Genomic DNA, 23161 nt, shown 5'->3' with positions numbered 1-23161 from the left:
TCAAGATGAGGGTGATAAAGAAAGAATTGAGAGAAGCTCTCGGGACACCGACTATATTGCTTCGGAATCTAGCCAGAGTAGTAGGGCTGCTCGCAGCGTCCATTCAGGCAATCTTTCCCGGGCCCCTACACTATCGAGCCCTGGAGAGACTCAAGATCAAACATCTCTGAGAAGGTATGCGCTATCATCCGCTCGTGCCTCTGGACGAAGAAAGCAAGTCAGAGCTGCTATGGTGGCTTCACAACATGGAGGCATGGTACGGCAGAGACATTTTCTGAGACAATCCAGAGCTCATAATAGAGTCCGACGCCAGCAGATCAGCCTAGGGCGCAAGGTGTGGTCCGCTAGAGACAGGCGGCAAATTGTTACAGGCAGAACTTGAATTGCATATCAACTGCCTAGAGCTGCTAGCAGGCTCATTTGCAGTAAAAGCTTTTGTCAGGGAGAAAGGGCAATGCTGTGTTTTACTGCGAATGGACCACATTTCAGCAGTGAGATGTATAAATAAGCTCGGGGGGGACAAAGTTCAAGATGCGAGCAGAACTGGCCAAAGACTACTTTTTCCTAGGGAAAAGTATCTCTGTCAAGGCGGAATACCTGGCTGGGGCACAGAACACAGGAGCAGATTGGAACTCCTGCTATTTGTAAGACTCGAGCGACTGGAAACTGCATGGAGCCGTCTTCGCACGATTACAGCAAGTGTGGGGACTGTTCAGTACAAATTTCTTCGCTGCGAGGCTGAACACTCAGCTGCCGAAGTACTTCAGCTACAGGCTGAATCCGGAACTATTGGGGACGGACGACTTCCTACACAACTGGGCAGGACTCGTCCACTATGCTTTCCCCCCCCTTTGCGATGCTGGCAAGGGCACTAGCAAAGGTACACAGAGATAGAGCGGAAATAGTGATGGTGACACCAGAATGGAGATCGCAGGCATGGTTTCCAGTTCTGATGGAAAATTATGGAGATTTCCCCCGGAGGATTCTGCATCAGGTGGATCTCCTGACCGACTCGTCCGGAGGAGCACAGCCTCTAGTGTAGGAGAAGAATCATCTAGCACTGATTGCATGCAGAGTTTCAGGCACAGATGGTGTTTGCCAGGACTTTCAGAGGAGTCTACAGAGCTCATTGAAGTATCCTGGGCTCCATCTACTGCCAGGAGCTCTAGTGCCCCATGGCACGCCTGGGAGGTATGGTGCAGGCGGAGGGGTTTTCCTCCCGTTTCAGCCCCTGTAGTACAGGTGATAAACCTTCTGGCGAGTTTGCCCAGTCAAGGAAGATCGTTCAGGACAATGGGGGTTTACAGGTCAGCTATATCAGCCGGTCATGAATTGGTCGACGGCGTACCAGAACTTCCAGCAGTAGCCAGATTGATCAGGGGAAGTGAAGGTCCAAAAGCCCCCACAGCCGAAGTATTCTGCTCTTTTGGATGTGAATACAGTACTGAGGGTTATTGAGCAATGGCCATGTAACGATATTCTGTCGACGAAACAGTTATCAGGGAAACTCGCGACCCTATTATGTCTAGTATCTAGACGCGTCTCAGACGTGAAAGCGTTGGATATTGACAAGAAGATATTTTACTCGGAAGGAGTAGAGTTTAGCATTGCACAGCGCACCAGCACGTTAGTCGATTATTTCCTACCCCTAAGTTCTAAATAATAGCAAGCTATGCGTCGGCCAGTGCATTAAGAGTTCTGAAGCTGCTACACTAGGAGTGAGGCCGCAGGGCGTGACCCAATTGCTGATAGCGTGCAAGACGCCTTATCACGCAGTAGCGACAGCAACCATCGCAAGGTGGGTGAGGGAGATAATGGCCTTAGCAGGGATTGATGTATCCGTGTTCGGAGCACATTCCACAAGGGGAGCTATGGCTTCCAAGGCTTTTGCAGCGCGAGTTCCGCTGCAGGAGATCATGAAAGCAGCGGATTGGTCTAGTGACTCAAAGTTCAAGACTTTTTATTTCAAGCCGATTTCAGCAATTGTTGCGACAGTGGTAGAGAGCTTTGATCAAGCATAATGCTCACCTCCGGTCTCGACATATAATGAAGTTTGCCCAAGCTTACAGCGCAGGTAGTCTTGATTCTATTAAAGAGACAGAATCAAGACTACCTGCTCTGTAAGCTTCGGCAATCTTCATTATACAGTTAATTGAACACAGTTCAAAGTTTAGTGAAATCCCTCGTTATAGCAACTTAGAAAACGTTCTGTTGTAGGAAATAAAAAGGTTAAGCAACACCAACAATAGCAGGTCAGTACTTTTAAAAGACTTTTACTACTTTTCAGAGGCCTTAAGGCTTTAGCAGTCCATCCCTATCTAGGTATAAGTTCTTCAAACTCAGATTGGAGGTAAAGCAGATAAGGCACAGATGCAGGAAAGGAAAAGTTCCAGAGGATTCTTCAGTTACGAGTAAGTAAAGTGCTTTTGTTCATCAAAAAGGTTTCAAGGACCTTGGGAAAGGCTGCTTTTGGGCAAACCAGTGTTGGGCCTAGGCGGATGGTATAGGTGAACACCCAAACACCGGAATCGGCACTCAGCAACAAAGGAGGGACAGAATGACTCAAAGTATGTACTGCCACAAGTCCCACAGTAGCTGAGGAGTGATGAAGATGCAGCAGCTAGATTCTTTCATGGTGCAGCAGCTATGGACCCGGTTTCCTGTTCCTTGGTTGTGGTAACGGAAAGAGGGACTCTGGAAGGTATACTCCCATCAAAGGATTCTTTGTGCTCCAACGTCTGTCTGCAGTTTTGGCGCCTTTTTAGACTCCGGAGGGGATCAGTTCTTGTCCGAACGATTTACCTCGCTTGCTCGGTCCTGCACACTGGTGAGGGGTCTTTTAAGGAGCGGGTGGGGGTGGGGGGATCTTGCCTCTGGAAGTCTGGACGAGGTTACCAAAGTTTCGGCAGAGTTCTTTCAGGAAAGACTATGCACTGCAATCGGGCTTAAGGTGCCATGGTATTGGTGATTTGCAGCCCAGGACGGCCGCAGCATGTCGTGGGGTGGCTTGAATTGAAGGTTGTCCTGGGACTGATTAGGCCCACCAGTTCAAGCGAGGAAGTCGTCCTCTATGCAGCTACCCTGTCGATTTGAGCACTGGGTCAGGACAGCAACAGTACTTCAGTAGGCTTCTTCGGATGCTGTAAGGGAGTGCAGATAGCTCTGGTCGTCGCCTTCTTCGGTTCTTCAGTTCCAGGAACCCAGCCAATCAACAGTCATGCAACATTTAAAAATTGGGATGTGGCTGTCAGGACAACCGGTATCCCAGCAGACAAAGAACAGTAGCGTTTCAGACTCCTTCCCTGCTTCCTGTCCTCGCAGACACAATGGAGCCTTGGCAGGCTTCACAAAGGGTTCTTGCCAAAGGCAAAACTCAAACCAGGACCTCCCCCCACCCAGGATGACCGAAGGACAAAGACCAGACACACACACAAGAAATGGCAGAAAACGATAGGGGCCACCATTTTGTGTCAATGGTGACCCTTCTGTTCATGAACACAGCCATGGTAGCAAAAATACACCAGACATTCAAACACATCCACCGCCACCAGCCATTAAGATTTGCTTGTCACTGTAACAAACGTTACAGGATCAGTTAGAAAGGGGATACAAGGTAACACCTCAGCACTCCACATAGGGTGGTGTGTGCTCATCTCAGAAAAGGAAATGCGAAGAAGGATAAAAAGTATTCCGCTAACTTTGAGGCTAGTTCTCGGAAAATAAAAGAATATAAAAAGAGAGCCCAAAGGGCTCCAAGCAACTGTGCACGAAACGTGCTGTGTGGCGCAAAACTGAAACACAGATGCCTTTTTAAAAGGTAGAGAAGAAAGCAAGACTCCATAAAATAAAGTAAAAACCGAATGAACTAAGATTTCCATGTTGGAGCAAAAAGAATGAATAAGGGGGGGAGCTGCCCTCATTCAGGAGAAAAAAGCCCAAGAGTCGAGCAAAAAGTGCTGGGTGTCTCACATGGGGGGATTGGAATAAAAATGAAAGATCTCTGTGTGGAAGCGCCCACCAGGCCCAGCAATTGCACTGTGGCGAGCTGATGTCCGTAGTTGGGGGATAGTTCAACTGGCGATACTGAAACTGAGCTGGAAGGGGAAGGAGTGACAATTCATTGGCCCCAACTGTTCAACGATTTGTCAAAAAGATAATGACCTAAGACCGCCATGAAGGAATACCCGTTAGAAGGGGGAGATGGAAATAAAAGAGGGGGAGGGAGCCATAGGGACCAGGGGAATGGCTGCGGGCCCGACCCAACCTCTGCTGTATTGCTGGACATAGGGGGCTGTCTACAGTCTACCATGGAACAGGAGAAAAGACCCTGAAGGAGCAACTTGTATACATGGGGGTGGGGGGCAGGGTGGGTGGGAACTGTGAGTCATCTTTGGGTGTTGTGGTTATTGTTATGGAAACATGCTAATAAAAAGAAAAAAAAATGAAAAATCTCCCTAACATTGGGTAGATTCTCAAAAATTACACATTCATTATGTGTACCATGTGTATTATGACGCCACACGTTGCGTCGTGACATCACTGCACGTGTATTTATAGCTTGTAATAAAGAGGGTGTCAAATGGCGTATATGATACACCGGTGGCCAAAGGACGCGTTTTGCTTGATCATACAGAGAAGAAATTTGTGAAGTATTTGATTAAGATTGCGTTCTATAGTTAGGACCTGGAAAATGGCTGAGTTTATGCGCTGCATGTGTGTTAATGTCAGATGTTGCATCGTGACTTCAGCACGCAAGTTACAAGCCTACAATTTGTAATAAAAAGGATGTGGAATTACGAACGCGGTTTTGCCATATGCATATTAAGAGCTGTGCGCTAGGAACATTATGACCAGGTATTGGAATTGTGATTTTTGTACAAATCCTTTTTAACATTAAAGCTGATCTACTTTTTTTTATTATTATTTGAAACACAGAAGACATTAAATCTTTTTAATAAATTACATTCTGTATAATACATTCTGAGAAATTCAACCTTTAATAAATTATATTCTGTATAATACATTTTGAAAAATGCAATCTTAAAATACATTCTTAAAATGGATCAATACTGTAATGCATTTCATAAAAACCATTAAGTAAGTTTCCAATGCCTGACTATAGATCAGTAATACATTTCCCATTGTAAAATGTGAAGACAACTCGGTTTGAATAATTTAAAACACATCCCAGATATGATCAGCAGTCCCTTAGATCACTAAAGAGGATAAGCAGAGGTTTAGTGCAATGTCAAATACACGGACAAAAACAAAATTAAAAGCCTAACCGTGTGTTCCTTACAATGCAGCAGCCAATGTTTCACTGACTCTAATCCTGTATTGCAAAATCGGACGTGGTCAACATTGATCATACCATAACATGCCAGTACATGCTTTGAAGAAAGCAAGTTCCAGCAGACACGAAGAGAGGTTAATTGTGTAAATCTATCAGGGTAAATGCTCAAAGGTGCTAAAACTCCAATTTTTTTGTGTTCGCCTTGCAAGTGCAACAATGAAGGAAAGCTGACATTATAATTTTGTACTATGGAATAATTGTTCCAGAGGTCACAGTTGGGAATAACCCTTAATGTCTCATAACAAATTGAGTGGAATAAGGTGGAGAACATCTCCTAAAGTAGCGCAAGGCACTTTAAATTAAAACTCTGCACACTGTTTAAGAAGAGAATATTTACACTGTAATTTATGTGAGCATTACTACCTTTTTAGGAAATCAAATGAAGGATTTGACTAGGACGGATCATCTAGTTCATTGAGGGAAGGTTAGTGGGAATCACGATTTGGCTTTGCCCTGATGATTATAATATGGCAAAATGCACTTTTTGTGGTGCACTAATGCGTCCCTGTGTTTTTAAAAACAGGCAAACTTTGCCCTAGTGCCAATACCGTGCAACTTTGCACTTGCACCGGTGCAAAGTTTCTGTAATCTGGCCCTTTTTGTTTACAGTAAAAAATATACATTTGTTTTCAGGGAAATTATGATTTATTAAGATTACTTTTTAGGAAGACGTTTTGGGATCTCCTGAAGGACGCTGATTGTCTGAAACACGTATAGGGAGTTTTGTACATTCATTGGGATTGTGACACACATACCGATGATAAATTGTTAATTTTGGAAATGTATAGCAGAGAGGACTTCAAAGTATTGACTTTGTAAATAACACTTTAAGTAATGTGTTATGTAAACACTGGTTTATCTGATGAATTTAAGAAATAAGCTATTTGAAAAGATACATATTTTTTTAAATTATAATTTTTAAATAAAAACCAATTCAGTTAACTACGTATTGTGATGGAGAAGGTGTTTAGACATTAAGAGTGCCACCGGTACCCCCTTAAGCTTAATGTGATAAAGATTCGCTTTCATTAGAATCTTCTAGCCAGGCACCAGAATCAGATTGAGGGTACACATTTATTACTAAACATTGACACTTATATTTACATTTGTTATCCGTGCTTCCCAAAACTATAAATATTGCTTTCTTCTACAGTGCTCCCTCATTGTTCTTAAAAGGCTTACGTTCTTAAAGGTCACCAACACTGCTGAAAGCACGGAAGGTGTACCGCATTTCATAAAAAGCACCAGTAATGCCAGTAGGAGTGAGGGTAAGATTATTATTATTATTATTTTCTAAATCTCAGCAGAGCAAAGATCAAATCTTCAATAATTACAAAACAAGACCTACTGGCTTTTCCAAAGCTTGCTCTTTGTCTGAATTACTACTGTGCTTTTCTTCTGTATATCCCTCTCTTCTGTGTAGTCTATGCTCTTTCCACCTTCTACCTTTCTCCTTCCCACGTTTCCCTCCCCTCCCCTCCATCTCTCTCTATACACGGGTCTTCCCTTTCCTTTGTCGTTCCTGATGACCGTGTTTATCACAAGCCTTTACAGTGCTCTTCCTATTGCCAGTGATGTTTCTTTTGTTTTTTCATATTGGGCAGTTATTTTTCCTCCCTTTGCCTTTAATGCTTGACCATAAATTGAAAGTGCTTACAAACTGTCTTTGGCTATGTAGTCCAGGGTTTGAAATTAAGATTTGATGAGAAGGAGCTGAAACCAGTTCTGGGTGTTTGGCATCGCCCATTAGGCAGGTGCTATTGCCGAGAGCCAGGAGAGAGTACACAGTATACTGCAAATCTAACATTCTCATGAGATGCATGCTTTTTGCCCATTGTGTATGATCCATTATTTTTAAATGTGCCCCTATTCATCTTTATTTACATTCTTAAACACGCAAGTTAATATCACATATGCATGTTTGCAAGGCAAGAGTTGGCCTGGAAAGCCAAATGTAGCTCTTTGTAACTGTTGGTTTTAAACTAACTAGACTCTCCTAGGGTAGAAGCAGGAGCTAAATGGCTCCCAGCTATTTTGAACCCTGTAGGATGCTGCTGTGCAGTGATGATTAATTGGCCCCTTTTTAAAGTGATGCTCCGTGACGGTTGCTAGACTACAATATCCTGGATAGATTTTGCTTCTCGGTTCTCACAAATGTGTTTTTATTGTCTTTTCCTCCTCGCCTTATTTGCAGGAAGCCTCCAGCGAGTGGTCTCCCAGTGTCCTGGTCTTCTGTGCGTTCCCAGGAAACATGCTAGTGCTGTGGTGCACTGTCTTAAGGAGGATTGCCTCTTCTCGACTCAGCAGATGATTGAACTCCTTCGCACGTGTCCCAGCATTCTGCAGCAGCAGCCAGAGGAGATAAAGTACAAATTCCAGGTGAGGATGAGGCTCTTGTTTCATGTGGAACCCACATGTCCTGGGAAATCTCTGGCTCTGGATTGAGTGGGTTGGGTTCCTCCATATGGAAGATCAGCCCACTACGTGGGGGAGCAAAGAGGGGAAGCAGTGTGCTGGTCTTTCGCTCACACTTGCTGGTTGCTAACTGAGACCTTCTAGGGCGAATAACTCTAATATATCACAATAAACAAGCCCTTGTGTGCCCTGTATAAGGCCATCAGTGATACTAAACGGTTATTGATGCAAGCCAGAATCCAACCCTCCCAGGTTCCAAACGCTCTACCGCAAGAGAGAGATTTGTATCGGAAAGGTAAGTGGACCAAGACTGTGCAGTCCGGGCTGAATGCCTTTCCTCACGTGAAAGGTGTTTGTGTATGAAGGGCTTTCACGGCAGCTATGCAGTGGGAAACCCAGTGAAGCTGGGTAAAGATGAGGTTCAATCGGTACTCTGAATTGCATAGTCCCCTCCCGCCACTCCATTGCACAGGCCCCTTACAGACCACATATTCAACAAAACAAAGTGGATGGTCATACCAGTAACATCCCTGGTCAAAGAAACATAAGTGCTTTTGTTAATAGTCGTGAATAAAACTTGAACACAATTTAGCCATGATTTTGGTTAGACTTTTATTGAAAATAAAGGGTTTGGGAAAATGCTTATGACCCTGCTCTAAGAGGAATGTCCCTATCTAAACCAAAACTAGGCATCGGTCCGTGTTGGAATGTCCAAACAAAACTGTACTGTGTCCAAAGTTCTAGTCGGACCCTCACACTATAAACTTAACTCTAAGGTGAAGATGGACATGTCTTTAACCTTTGGTGGTTTAGAAAAGTGTTAATAAAGAAAGAATAAATGGCCCCAACACAAAATGTTCTTTAAGGATAAAGGACTTTGCTCCAGAGGGTGTTTGTTCCCTTCCCTTGGATTCTCCTTTCCTCTCTGAGGTTTTTCAAACAGTTCTGTGGGCCTTTCTTGGCCTTCAACAACAATTGCACACACTTGTCTGGCTTTATAATTGTGTCTCTTTCTTTACACCTGCATACTTTTCTGCCAGGTGGTGTTGCTCCTGGTTAACACAATACCTGTTCTCCGTCATGATATTTCTTCTCAGGACTTCTTTGAATCTAATTAACACAATCCTTTAATTGCATGGTATACTCTTCTACCAAGACTTCTGTTCATTCAGTGTGATTGCTCGGTCCCATAGTTGCATATATATGTTGGCGGATAGCCTATCCTCCTGATATTTTATCCTATCCGGGTTTCCCATGCACTTGCACCATATCCATGCACATATTTGTAAAGGGTTTGTTTTAGTTTAATTCCCCCTTTAACAATGTGTCCATTTGTTTTGTTGTTTCTCCCTTAGTTACATTGTTCACAATTATTTGCCTTCCGTGTCCCCTCTGCCTCTGGGTGGAACCACTGGCTCTTGTTGGCATTACTGGATTCTGTGGCGGTCAACCGATGAAGGGTTTCCGTCTGCCTCCTTCTCGCAACCGCCTCTTGTTTGTTCCCCTGTGTCTCGCGGCTTCCACTTGGCACGTCTGCTTCCTTCTTGGCTTGGGTCAGTGTAGCCCTGCCTTCTGTCACTAGCGAACGCCCAGGAGTCTCTCACCGGTTCCTGGCATTCCCCCAGCATGTCCTGGTGCAGCATCTTCCTTTGTCGGCGAGCTGCCTGTCTCCACCTTGCCGTTTCCAGTCTTGCTGTCTCTCGTTCCTCGCAGAGAGGTACAGCTCTCTCCCGCCAGTAGCTGCGACAGCGGGTTTCAACTCTCTACTTCTGCTGCTTAAGTATTCGGGCACAGGTGTATGCAAGCAGCAACTAAAGTGCTCGCTGGGCTTGTGGCCACCTTTTGCTCGATTCCCTCTTCCTATTTCGAGAATTCTGGGAAAGGAAGTCAATTTTTAAAGATTTTGGTTAAACATTTTCAAAGGTTTTCAATGGCAAGTCAGCTCTGGATGCTTAATGGGTGGAACTGGAAAAGGTGGTTTCATTTTACAAGGCAGACCAAAGTTGGAAGGTTGGTCTATAGGCTTGGTGAAAAGGATTTCCCTATTCTTTATAGGAGAAGGAGTAGATGCAGGACAATAGGCCATGAGGGTTTTGGATATGGGAGGGTTGTTTTCAAGGGAAAATGGGTGATGCCATGTCTCACCTGATGAAGCCATGACCTCTCCCTGGAGGTCGTCTCCTCCCATGTGATCCTACCTCATATAGCCACCCCCAGGGTCAGGATCAGGTAGCGGCTGCCGTCCCCTGGCCACAGGGGAGGAGGTCACCGCCAGGAAAGAAGTGATGACTCCACCGAATTCACCACAGCTGTCAGCCAGGAACTAGTGTACGTTGAGATGAACTTTGGAAGACAGCAGAAGGTTTGAGACACAGAATAAGCATGGTGGGCCAAAGTTTTTGGCTGTAATCACGGTAGGATGACAAGATGCCACTAAGGGCATGGGCAAAGAGCCAGCTTTTGTTGGCTGTATACAAAGGTTGCTGTATTCTTGTTGATGGCTGAATTAACCTCTTCAGTAACTCCAGAGAGCACAGATCTGTGGAGCGAGTGATTTGAGAGAAGAACTGTGCTGAATGGCAATATCCCACACCACAAAGGACCCTGCTGCAGGTTGACTGGAGAGGAACTGTCTGAAAGATTGACTAGTTGAAGAAGAAAAACAGGAGGGTTAGGTTCCCAAGAGCATTCTTTCAGTGAAGTAGGTATGAAAGCTTGAGCCTGCATGTGGGAATCCAGAACAGACCATCTGGAGTATCAGAAATAGTAATGGAGCTAGAGCGCGGATCTACAGGATTAGCTGGCTTCAGATGGAACACATGAAAGTTGGGATACATGCGGCAGTCTTTAGGAAGCAGGAACTAGGGGAAAAAGTTTCAAGTTCCTAAAATGACCTCCAAAGCTGTGCTTGAGCTGACCTTGTGGTATCTTATCTGGATGTTTTTTGTTGATGCTAAATCAATGGTGGAATTCATAGGCAAGACCGATCTGCTTACGAGACGCTGTTCTTCAGCCTATTGTGGTGTGCAGGGCTGTGGGGTGAACAGGGATCATCTTAGCTAATTCTTATGCTGCAGGAATGGAGCTAATTCTAGACAGTGGGACAGAGAACCTGGGATTAGCTGCAAACAGCAGGAAGGTGACATCTCAATAGATGCATGATGGTGGTTCTATGCAAATTCGGTCAGTGGAAGGAAGTAATGCCAATTGTCTTTGGCTTGTGATGGCGCAGTATTGCTATTGTTTTATATCTCTTGCTAACTTCCATCTGGCCATCTGTTTGCATGTGGAAAGCAGGAGTGGTGCACCTTGAAACCTAGTTCAGCCAGAGCACGCCATAATTTAGCCAGGAACAGAGGTCTGTTCTGAGACCACTCTGTCAATCAAGCTATGAAAATGGGCAACGTGTTCCATAAATAGAAAGGACAGGGTTTCGGCAGAGGGTGTAACTGTTGAATGAAATATCTCATCTTGGAATAAGTGCCAATTACTGTCCAGATTACCCTATTTTTACATGATGGAGGCAGCTCAGTGATAGTCTAGTCTATAGGCAAAACCGCCTATGCACTGTCATGTATAACTAAAGGCTAAAAGAAGCCAGCGGGTAGTTGTTTCCTTCTGCGGTGCACAAGTTGTTCCTCCCTGTACATATTTGTCAGTTTCCTTTGCTAGGTGGGGGCACCAAAACCAACACTTAATCAACTCCTTCATTGCCTTCTGTCACGGATGTCCACTAGGGCTGGGCGCTATGGACCCCAAGTCCCATCAAAATATTTTTGAGTTGAATGGAGATATACAATATATATCTCTATATTGTTTGTGGGTTAAATGCTCAGTTGTAAACAGACAACTACATGTGAGATGGCACACACCTTTATTTGTAAGATATTGATCAAAATAAAGTACAAATACAGGGTACCTCTTCCTGTTTGAGAATACACAGCTGTGTAAATATCAAAATGTAAATAAAAAGTTATTGTGTTATTTTTTGTTTTCGAAACTCGAAAAGGGACGTCAACAGGGCGTGCCAGTAATGATTTGGGGTTGTTTTACCACGACTGAAAAGTTTGTGACGGAAATGACTGAATGAGAAATGTATGTAATGCAAAATTGTTTGTACATTTCACATTCGGTCATACAAGGTAAAACCACCCCAAATCCATAGAAACCCTAATCGCCCCCTCCCGCCACCCCACACCCCCCCCTACTTACCTTGCCTTCCGTCTTGCTGGTCCCTGCAACGCCAGTGCCCTTTCACTTCCGTGATCGGGAACCAGCGCTGCAGGGTCCTATTCTTTATTTATTTTTCTTTTTTTCGGGTCAGCTGCAGGGATGTCCCCCGCTCACTATAGTGTATAGTATAGTGAGAGGGGTGTTGCGGTGGATACCCCGCAGCTGTTCCGACCCAGAAAATTACCTACACCACCAAATAGATACTACAAAATGTCCTACGAACATTTAGTCAGTAGGACATTTAGTAGTAGTAGTATCTATTTTTGGTAATTTGGTGGTGTAGGTTATTTGGATTGGGTCATTTTGACCGAATCCCCAGTAATACTATCCCTAGTGTGATGTGCACTGTACCCATGGCCCTTCATGCATCGAGGTCCCTCATATTGTTTTTTTCCGCCATCATAGTCTGACGCATATCGCAGAGTTCCTTCTTCTGGCTGATGCCATTACTTCTAAAAAGTTTAAAGTTAGACTTTCTTTCTGTCCTTTCCCTGTCTGTACACCGTAAAATCTCCGGTGACGGCTTTCGAGAACCAGACCATTCGTTGAAGACGACTCCCGTCTAGACTAACTTCGTCTGCGGCCTACCTAAGCCCCATCAGGCCTTGGCCCTATATAGTAGGGATAGTGGGGGCTGTCATAATCCATCTCACTTAAAGAATGAATATTCCGCCATACTTACTTGTATTTTTCCAGGCTGCCATCCTTCCATACTATTCTGTCCTTCCTGTAACAGGAAGTTTCCCTGGAAGGATTCACACAGAATGTGTAACCTTTGCCTCCCTAGGGACCACTCTGAATAACAGTGCAAGTCCTGCAAACTGTTTTGGCCAAAAACTGTAAAGGACCGGAAAACTAAACTCTGGGGCCGCCATGGACGTCTAGGGAGCTTCAAGCAATGTCTGCATCCTAAGTGACGCAGAGCACAATCGGGACCCGATGGATTCCTGCGTGCGAGTCCCCAACTCCAATAGGCAGGCCAGCTATACTGCTACGGAGATGACACCCGGCGGCTCAAGCACCTCTATGACACTGGACACTAAACACATCCCCCATGATCAAGAGCGGTGTGCAGTAATTTTTTCGAATGTGTAATATTTTCGAAAGTCATAATATCGAAAATATTAATTCGAAAAAAAATGTCAAATAAAAAAAATCGAAAAATATTACATATAACATGCAAGTTAAAGAATGAGATATACAAGTTAAAGGCATGGTCTAGTAAAATATTTTATTTAAAAAATAGATAGGCAACATAAAAAAAAAATTACTAGCATTCTCTTCCTATGTAAAATTTTGAGCTATTCAAGCTCAAAATTCGCAAAAGCAAGCACATGGGCCCATCCATTTTGTGAAATGGATGCCCTCCTGTGCTGGCTTTTGCTTTTGCGGCACTAATGAAGGAAAAGCCAGCTAGCTGTAGTAAACGAAAGCTACCGCTGGGTGGCTTTCCCTTCATTAGTGCTGTACGCGGAGGACGGGGACTGGAGGCAGAGCAGGAAAGCTGCAGCTGAATCTCGGTAAGTGCTATTTATTTTTTTAAAAAAATAAGCACTAGCTGCGTTTTTTTTTCTAAGTTTTCTAAGGGCTATTCCATAGAGCTAATACAAAAACCAGCCACCACACGCCAAGACAAAGACAAACCACACAGGAAGAACACATCCTGCTAGAAGAGGTGAAAGCACTGCTACAAAAGGATGCCATAGTAATCGCCCCAGCAAACCAGGTAAACAAGGTTATTTATTCAATGTACTTTATTCCAAAGAAAGACCTAAAAATGTGCCTCTTCCTAGACATGCGCCCTGCGAACACCTATGTCAAGCCACAACAATACTGCATGACAACGCTACAGGAAGTAATCCCACTGCTAAAACGGGCACTACTTGGCAGACTTGGACATGAAAGAAGCATACTTTCATGTTTCAAGGTTCCCAGCACACAGAAGATTCCTGCACTTCAAAAAGGTGACTCAATACCACCAATTCAAGGTGCTACCCTTCGGCATAGCATCCGCTCCAAGGGTATTCACCAAGGTACTAGCAGTAGTGGCAGCGCACCTACGCAGAGAATCAATCCCAGTGCACCCTTATCTGGGCGACTGGCTGATAACAGGGGAATCCCCTCAAATTTGCAAGCAAAATACCAATAACAATCGATCTTCTGTTACAATTAGGATTCTCAATCAACGAGAAAAAAGTCTTGCTCCAAACAAAACAAAACAGTTCTTAGGAGCTATTATGAAGACAGAAGACTTGTCTTCCCGTCAAACGAAAGAGTGCAAAACGTACTGCTGCAAATATGTTGGTATCTAGCCGGTCTCCAAATAACTGTACGTAAAGCAATGCGCTTACCCTGGATGATGGCTTCATGCATTTACCTGGCTCCGCACGCACTGTTGCGCGATTGCGCCCAATGCAAGAGTTGTTAGCTAAACAGTGGTCTCAGGCAAGCGGTCAGTGGTATGATCTAGTGGTTGTTTCGCTAACCCTAGTTCAAGCGCTACGCTGGTGGACAAAGGAAAATCTATTAAAGGGAAACCTTTTTGCAATCCTACAGTGCAAGCAATTCAACAGACTCATCTCACCTGGTGGGGAGCCCATTACCTTCACCACACCGCACATGGCCTATGGACCCATATCACAGCCCAAAATCACATAAACCTGTTAGAGCTACTAGCAGTGCTCAAAGCCCGACAAGTTTTTCAAGTGCATCTATCGGGCCAAACAGTACAAGTCTTCACAGACAACACCACTGCCATGTTTTATATTGGAAGAGGGCACTCAAGCGGAACATGTTCCTAGTGTCACAACATGTTCCGGGGGAACTCAATTCTCTAGCAGACTCACTAAGCAGAGATCTTCAGAAAAATGTCAGACAATATTTAATCTCTCTGGGGCTATCCTCCGTTAGACTTGTTCGCCACAAACCTAAACGCACAATGCCCAGACTTTGCATCCAGTTTTCCCCAACCCGGATCCCAGAGGAACGCCCTGTGGATGAGCTGGTCGCGGAAATCTGCTTACGCTTTTCCCCCCCAACACCGCAGCTGAACAGGCTAGGGAACAAGATGCACCAGGAACAAGTAACTCTAATCCCGGTTGCTCCTATGTGGCTGAGACAACCTTAGTTTCCTCATCTGCGCAAACTGGCAATGTGCGATACAATCAAACTCCATACCACTTCAACATGCTCCCCCCAACACGGGGAGGGGTGGGGGGGGACAATGTTACACTCACAACCTCAATCTATGAACTTGGCAGCTTGGCTCCTGAAGTCATAGAGTTTGGTAATTTCAAACAACCTCAAAGGTGTATGGAAATCCTCAAGGAGGCACGTTAAACGAAACACCAGACACTGTTACTTTAACAAATGGAAAGGATTTGTAATATGGTGCCAGTCAAAAAATGTAAACCTGATCGAATGTACTCCATCACACATTGTTCATTACATGCTCCACTTACTAAACTCCTGCCTAGTATTCAACTCCATCAAGGTTTACCTAGCGGCTCTACCCATGTACACCACTTCTCAAAGGAAGGTGTCCTGGTGGAATGTCCCTGTCGTTAAGATATTCATGGAAGGAGTAAAACGACTTTACTCCCCCCCCCCCCCCCCCGGCACCCTGACCAACCCCCATTTCAAACCTGCCTCCAGGGTGGGATCTAAATATGGTGGTACTCGCAAAGCTCCTAGCCCCCCCCCCCCTTTGAGCCTATGCACAAATGCAGCCTTAAACACCTAACATATAAAATGGCTTTTCTTGTGGCCATCACCTCCATAAGAAGAGTCTGTGAACTACAAGCTTTGTCAGTGCAAACCCTGTTCTTTGTTATCCACAAAGACAAGTTGGTACTAAGAACACACCCTAGGTTTTCACCTAAGTTCATATCGAAGTTCCATGTCAACCATGGAACCAGAAAGAACTACCCGTTTTCTTTCAAAACCCTTAAAGCTCAGATGAGAAAAACCTCTATACACTAGATGTAAGGAGGGTGGTTCTTTACTGTGTAAACAAAACTGCTGCGAAAAACAGACCAACTGTTAGTCAATATATCAACTGGCAAGGAAGGTGATCACGTTTCAAAGAACGCCACCTCCAGATGGAAAGTGCAATGCATTCAGCTCTGCTACTCTCTATCAAACAAAACTCTGCCTTTCACACCACTCACTCTACCAGGGGTGCAGAAGCTACTTTGGCCTTTATTGCACACTTCCCGCTGGATGTTATTTGCAAAGGAGCTACATGGAGCTCTATACATACCTTTACTCAGCACTACTGCGTTGACACACATTCTAAAGAAAATTCACAGGTGGGACAAGTGGTTCTAAAACACATCTATTTGCCGCTGTACCTTCTCACAACTCACCAGCTTCTCCAGACACTGCTCGCTAATCTATGCATACCATGTGATCTAAGCAGATCCACAAACCTCAGAAGGGATACATTACTCACTGTAATTGTATTTCTGATGTTTGTATCTGCTTAGATTCACGTGCACCCACCCTTCCTCCCCTGTGGAGTAGAAGGTGCATAGATGTTTTCTGGATTTCTCCAGCATTGGATCTTTCATGGATGCACATGCTGTGAATATTCCCTGTCGCCAGGCTGGGAAACCTCGGTCACTTTAACTTAGCTTTTTCCCATGGAAAACTTCGACACTTCAGTGTCCTATCAACGTCCTTTTTGGGTGCTGTAGGCCCCACCAATAGGACGTGTGGTATAAATACCCCCGCCCCGCGGCTTCCCTTCAGATTTCAACCGTCTCCAAACTGTTGGGATCACCTCGTGTTCTTCATCTTTTTGCATGTGCATTTTGGTATCGAGAGCTACGATGGCATTGGGGTCTCAGAAGAAGTCTCTTTTTCGGCCTTCTGCTACCTGTGGCTTGAAGAAGGTGTACGAGGGTGACGGCCATATGGATTGCCTCTACTGCCTTTACCCCCATCACTCGGCAGACACCTGCGAGATTTGTCTGGGGTTCTCGTAGAAGACTCAGAAGGACCGCAATCGGCGGCTTATATGTTGTCTCAGTGACGGCACATTACCCGGCTTCAGAGGTGGGGTCGGCCTGGAGTCTGTCTTCGGAGTGGGCGAGGAAGTCCGTGGAACATCGCCGTGCGGCGTCGGCCGAGCCTCCAGCAAAGAAACATCGTCCTGCTTTGCCAGCGTCGGAGTTGGGGAAGAGCAGTAAGTCTTCATCGAGCAAGCCACTGTCGAAGGGTACGAGTACCTCCTTCGTCCCAGCATGGTCGGTCGGACCATTCCCGGGGGTCTGGTGGTAGGCCCGAGAAGATGACGGCACAGGAGAAAGGCTTGGCCAAGCTGAAGGAATCGTCATCGAAGCACTCGTCCGGCGACCATCAAAGGTCGTCGTCCAGCCGGGAGTCTTCCAAACACTGGTCCAGTTCGTCCAAGAAGGCCGGGTCTCGGGTGAAGTCGACATCGAGGGATGTGGTTCCGACGACAACCTCGTCAACAGTGTATCCGTCGTCGACAGTTGGACTGCAGTCTACGATCCCGTCGTCGACAGTGGTGTCATCGGCGCCTGTCACGACAGTCATTGACAGTGGACCAATGCTGTTCTCGTCCACGCGAGTGGACACGGAAGGATTTTTGTTGACGAGAGGGGCGTAGCGGTCCGCCACCGTTGATTCTCTTCTTCCGGACAACATTCTGCATCAGGATCCGGCGACTTTTCCGGTTTCATCGGATGTTGAAGATGACCAGGATCATGTGCTGGGCCTGTCGGCTTTGGGTCTACAAAGTGTGGGGCCTTTGACGTCAAGTGGATTGGGAGCTGGTCCGGCCAGTTATCCGCTGGTTAAACAGCAGTCTCTTTTGTCATTACAAGTCCTGTCCATGCTTCAGTCGTTGTTGGGGCAGCTGAATGCGAGGTTGCCTCCACCGAATGTGACTGCGGCGGTGCCGGTGATCAAAGTGCCTGGTGTAACATCGAGGAAGTCTCCTCCGGCAAGGTTGCCATTGCAGTTGCCGGTGGGGCTAGGCTGTCCACGGTCGCATCCAAAAGAAGGCGAGCTGCCTGAGTCTGAGCCAGAGAGTGTTCCACGGGACACTTTGTCTACTGTTTCGTCTTCACCGACGAGGGACAATGCGTGGGACACAGACGTAGAGGTGGAACCACCCCGTACTCTGGCGCAAATCTCTCCACCAGATGATATTGGGGCCTTCCATGCCATGATGTCTAAGGCATGTGTGGAGTTTGGACTGGCTCCAGAAGAGGACCGGAAGGACTGCTTCCTGTTTGATCATATGGGCAAGAGGAGGAAGGCTGTCTTCTTCGTGCCTATTCTTGATCATGTATGGCAGGAGGGCCTGCGCACGATGCGCCATCTATTTTCGGAGCCGGCTGTCAAAGGTCGTTTTGAAATGAAGTTCAAGGCTCCAGAGTCTAGCCCAAAGTGCTTGGTGTCACAGCCCATGCCCGAGTCTGTGGTGTCGGCGGCGGCCAGCAGGAAGGCCAGAAGTCAACACAAGTGCGTGACGCCTCCAGACAATGAGGCCAGGAGGCAGGATGCCTTTTGGAAGAAGGTTTTGACTGTTGGGATGACGGCAGTCAAGGCGGCAAATTCCCTGGCGATCATGGCCCGATATGATCGTGAAATGTGGCATCGGCTGGCCCCCAATTCTAGAACATCTGCCAGAGCAGCACCGAAAAGTCGCAATGCTGTTGGTGTGTGAGGGTGAAGAGTCCTCCAACCACCGCATAAATATTGCCGTGGACCTGGCGGAGTCAGGATTTAAACAGATTAACAATGGGGTAGTGCTGCGACGTCAGGCCTGGTCAAAATGCACTGACCTTCGGCCGGAAGTACAATATAAAGTCATCGACCTGCCCTGTGAAGGGGAGCACTTGTTTGGTGAAAAGATCGATGAAGCCCTGAAAGGGATGAAGGAGGACACAAAAACAGCTAAGTCCTTATGTTCCTTACAGAGTGGGCGCTCTTTTCACTCCTTTGCCCATTTCGGGGTGCTTCAGGTAATGCCCAGTTTTCTTCCACCAGGGACCGTGGGTACAGTCGATCCAGTTACTCCTCGCAAGGGTATCGACGGTCGGCCCAGTCGGCGCAGAAAAATCGAGACTGCCAGGCTCAGGGGAAAAGGGGTTTGAAGTCCTCTGCTTCTAAAGGGAGGCTGGCTAAACCGCAACAATGACTGCCTTATGGACAATCTGCTAGGGTGCAGGGTGGCTATGCACGTGGACGAGTGGAGAAAAATAACATTGGATCGCTGGGTGTTGGACATGGTGCATCTAGGCCACTCGTTGGAGTTCAGGTGTCCCCCGGTTCCTATTCCACCGGTGTATGTTGTACAGCCGCATCTTCACATCCTGCGGCAGGAAGTGGTTTTCATACAGGGGAAAGGGGCAATAGAACCGGTGTTGGTGGCAGAGCGGGGCCAAGGGGTTTATTCCCAGTACTTTGTGGTGAAGAAGCCCAACGGCAAGTGGAGGCCCATTCTGGATCTTCGGGCGTTGAACAAAACTCTGCAACGCCTGAAGTTTAAGATGCTCACTCTTCAGGAGGTCATCCGGTCGGTGCAACCGGACGAATTTCTGGCGTCATTGGACCTACAGGATGCATATTTTCACATTCACATGCGGCGACGGCACCGCAGGTTTCTTCGATTCGTAGTCGGCGACGAACACTACCAGTTTTGGGTCCTCCCGTTTGGCTTGAAGTCGTCTCCCAGGACATTCACAAAGTGTTTGGCACCAGTGGCAGCGTTCCTCCGACGGGAAGGTCATCATGTATACCCCTACCTGGATGACTCCCCACCGGGGAGGGCGCAAGACAGTCTCGTGGCAACCATGCAGCTTTTGCAACGACTGGGATTCGCCATCCACTTTGAAAAAATGTTTACGCCGTCCAATGAATTGGTGTTTTTGGGGGTGGAGTTTCTCACCCGGCACAATCTGGTGAAGCCCTCCAGCGAGCGTGTCAAGACGTTGCAGCAGAGAGCAGGCGAGTGGAAGGAGAGCACAGTGGTATTGGTCCGTGTTAGGAAAGATTTCATATTGTATGTAATTTTCCCTCCATGTGGCAACCCCCAAACTTTTTGCTGTTGTTTACACCCGGATCTAGACATTGCCAGAGACGCGCAGCCTTCCGCCGCACTCCTCTCGCCTTTCGCTCAATTCTTGTGGGGAAACTGACATGCCCTTAAGACAGTCAGTACTGGGAGACTTCGTTTCCCTTAGTCCTTTCCTCATGTTGCAGCTTTTGTGCAACATGAAACAAGAGTGCACCGTAACTTACATTACCGCGCTCTTGGGTCTCTAGTCATTCCAAAGGCCCTAGAAACTCTCGCTGGACTTATTATGAACTGTGTCACGGACAGGACTGGTGGCAACTATTGTTTCTCTTGTGTTTTGAATCCTTTTTCGCCATGTTATCCGCGCTTACCGCGTTAGGCACAAATGAGTGGCCTGGCTCCAAAATGGCCATGCCACGAGGTTTTTTGTCCTGTCCTCTGACCGTCTTGCCCCTTCATCTTCCCCAGGGCAAGCCGACCCGGGTCAGTCCTTATTTGGTCATGCACTTTCCCGCGAAACCCCAAAGCTTTTGCGGGCTTCTGCATGCCTTGTGTGTGTGTGCCTCCAGGATGTGGGCTGGGATGTCTGATCCCAATACACATCCTGGGTGCCAGAGAGTCTAGAGTGTCCTGAATGCCTGGGACCACCGTGGTCTGTGATAGGTCCACGTATGGTGTGAGTGTTTGTGAGCAGATCTCCCATTGGGTCGTCTCCGTTTTGGCGCGAAGGGAACTTTGGATAAGAGGAGGCTGAAAACACCACTACCATGTCGATCTCCTGAGTTCACACCGAACAAGGGATAAGGAGCCAAGTATCCTGCAACAAGAAGCTGAGTTGAGGAACCGCTGGTGACCCGCTGAAGGTTTGGCACCCTGAGCCGCTGTCGTCCTGCCAGACCCCTCTGCATCTGGTCGTCCTAGAAGGTCTGCAACGGCGCTTTGACCCATTGGAATAGTGGGATCAACTATTCCCGGCACCTTCATCAAATCCTGCAAGTAAGCCTCTTCGGAAGTGTCCCAGGGCCAACCAGTGGGCTCACCAGCTTACGCCGGATGCTTTGCTGGGCACTGCCGCCGTTTCGGGGAAGCCCTCGAAACTTGGTCTACTGCTTGCTCTGCGTCCACGGCATCCTCACACCGAAATTCGTACACTTGGCATTCCCAGGTCTGAAGTGAGACGAGTGTGCCCGGACCAGAGTAAATGCGGTTGCCATGTTGCCCTGTTGCGGTAACAACCTGTGTACGTCTGCTGCATTTGGGACACCCTCGACCCTATATCCTGCTACACAGAATCTACACGGTGTCGAGCCGTCCTGGTCATCGCAGATGAACCTGCCAGCAACATGAACTGAACTGGAGAAGTCTGGGTCTGCCTGTGTCAGGGACCGGTGAGTAGTCCATACCCCAACCGGTGGCCCCTCGCGCAGGAGCCAGTTTCTTTTCTACCGCTGTTGCGAAATAGCGACTCTATACCGCACTCTCGCCCTGCCTCTGCCCACAAGTGGAGGCCTTGCTTGAGTAGTGGGGACTTGTTCTGCATCGCTTCATTCCCCTTCCTGAACTGCTTAAGACCCTTGAAGAGACCCTACTTTATCCATTGGCACCAGCGCGTGCAGGTACTTTTGAGCATAAGGCTCCTCTCTTCGTAGGGCTCGGACTTCCTCCTAGTTGGGTGTATTTCTGATGTCGAACTGGGTCTAATGATTACTTGCACTGCCTGTTTTCCTCCCCATCTAGGTGGTCTACATATTACATGCTCATAGCTTCTTAGACCCCTCAGTCTTGTATAAATATTATATTGATTGTGATGTGTTGGTTTACTTTCGTATTATTGTGATTCTTTGCTATGGTCGATGTTACAAAGGCCTTGTAATAAATGTGTCTATATTTTTAATATAACACCTGTCAGGTGTAATTTGTAAGTGTCCTTGCTTTGTGTGCTCATTGAGTTCTTTCCGTCACCCTCACCCCTCTTGAGACTTAGTCTTGACCGCTGACATCGCTATCCTGATTGGTCAGGCTTGTCCAGAGGTTACCCTGTTCCAAGAAAATAGGCTGGCCTTCTGAACCTCTGCCCCTCCAGGTCAGAGTTCAGAAATCCATCTTAACAGTCCGAAGTTACATGTCGCTGTTGGGGGCCATGGCTTTGTGTATCCCACTTCTGCCAAATTGTCGTCTCTTCATGAGGCCGATGCAAGAGTTCCTATCGGACCGATGAGCACAGTGTCGCGGGTCATGGTCAGACAAGTTGGTGGTCAACAGCAGTCTGGTGGATGCTCTTCGCTGGTGGACATGCACGGCCAATCTGGTGCGGGGCATGCTGTTGCTGGAGCCGGAATTCCAGTTTAAGATTGTGGCCAGCGCTTCTCTAACGGGATGCAGGGCTCATCTTGCCGATTCACAGGTGCAGGGCCTGTGGTCTCGAGGGGAATCTGTTCCACATCAATGTGCTCAAGTTGAGAGCGGTGCACTGGGCCCTTTCTGCCGCGCATACGCGGAGTTAGTTTTTCAGCTTCTGTCAGCTTAATCACATCAGCAAATGCTTAATATTAAAGGGGCATATCATTTTCAAAGCAAACCACAGCCTGGCAAACAATGGCGATCACAGCAACTTTGACGAATGCAGGAGCCCTGCAAAAAGACTTGCTGACATGAGTCACTTGTTGTGCAGGCCAGTCCTTTCTGTGATTACACAAAGACAACCGAACAATTCCTAGAATAACTTGTAGCTTGCATGCATTGAGTTCTAAGCAAATGTATTCCTGGTGATCCTGAATGCACATTCACAAAGCACTGGTCGCAATGGGGGATGTCCACAGAGGTCAGGGAGGCATCCACCATTGGAATGGATTGGCATGGGCTGCAGCTTTAAGAGAATTAGTATTGTGTGTTTCCAGGTGAGCTCCAGATCCATGTAGTTGCCGGTAGCACCGGAGTCTATGATATGTCATTTATAACGCTGCTGTACACAAGTGTTTCTAGACGCGACAAGACGAGGAAGGGAGGCCAGAGGGAGGACAAAACAACAATATTACTAGGCCTTTTGTCATTCAGATCCCGCAAGTGCGGCGGGGGACGGAGGGGTAGAAGTGCCAGGGAAGGGCAGG

General features: G+C 46.9%; 1 protein-coding gene across 4 annotated transcripts in view; it reads left to right on the top strand.

Annotated features, from left to right (window-relative positions):
* The window catches only part of MTERF4 (mitochondrial transcription termination factor 4), a 119665-nt gene that overhangs the window by 52746 nt on the left and 43758 nt on the right, over positions 1–23161 (top strand). For 2 of the 4 annotated variants that reach the window (XM_069618849.1, XM_069618848.1), the window contains exons 3-4: positions 6507–6621; positions 7548–7732. In XM_069618849.1, coding sequence (XP_069474950.1) covers positions 6507–6621; positions 7548–7732 — 300 coding nt within the window. The remainder of the gene's footprint in view (positions 1–6506; positions 6622–7547; positions 7733–23161) is intronic. The other 2 variants (XM_069618851.1, XM_069618850.1) reach the window with 1 other exon arrangement.

Source organism: Ambystoma mexicanum, chromosome 10 (assembly GCF_040938575.1).
Source record: "Ambystoma mexicanum isolate Mex_15411 chromosome 10, UKY_AmexF1_1, whole genome shotgun sequence".
Lineage (NCBI taxonomy): Eukaryota > Metazoa > Chordata > Amphibia > Caudata > Ambystomatidae > Ambystoma > Ambystoma mexicanum.
This window is presented reverse-complemented; position numbering and strand designations above follow the sequence as displayed.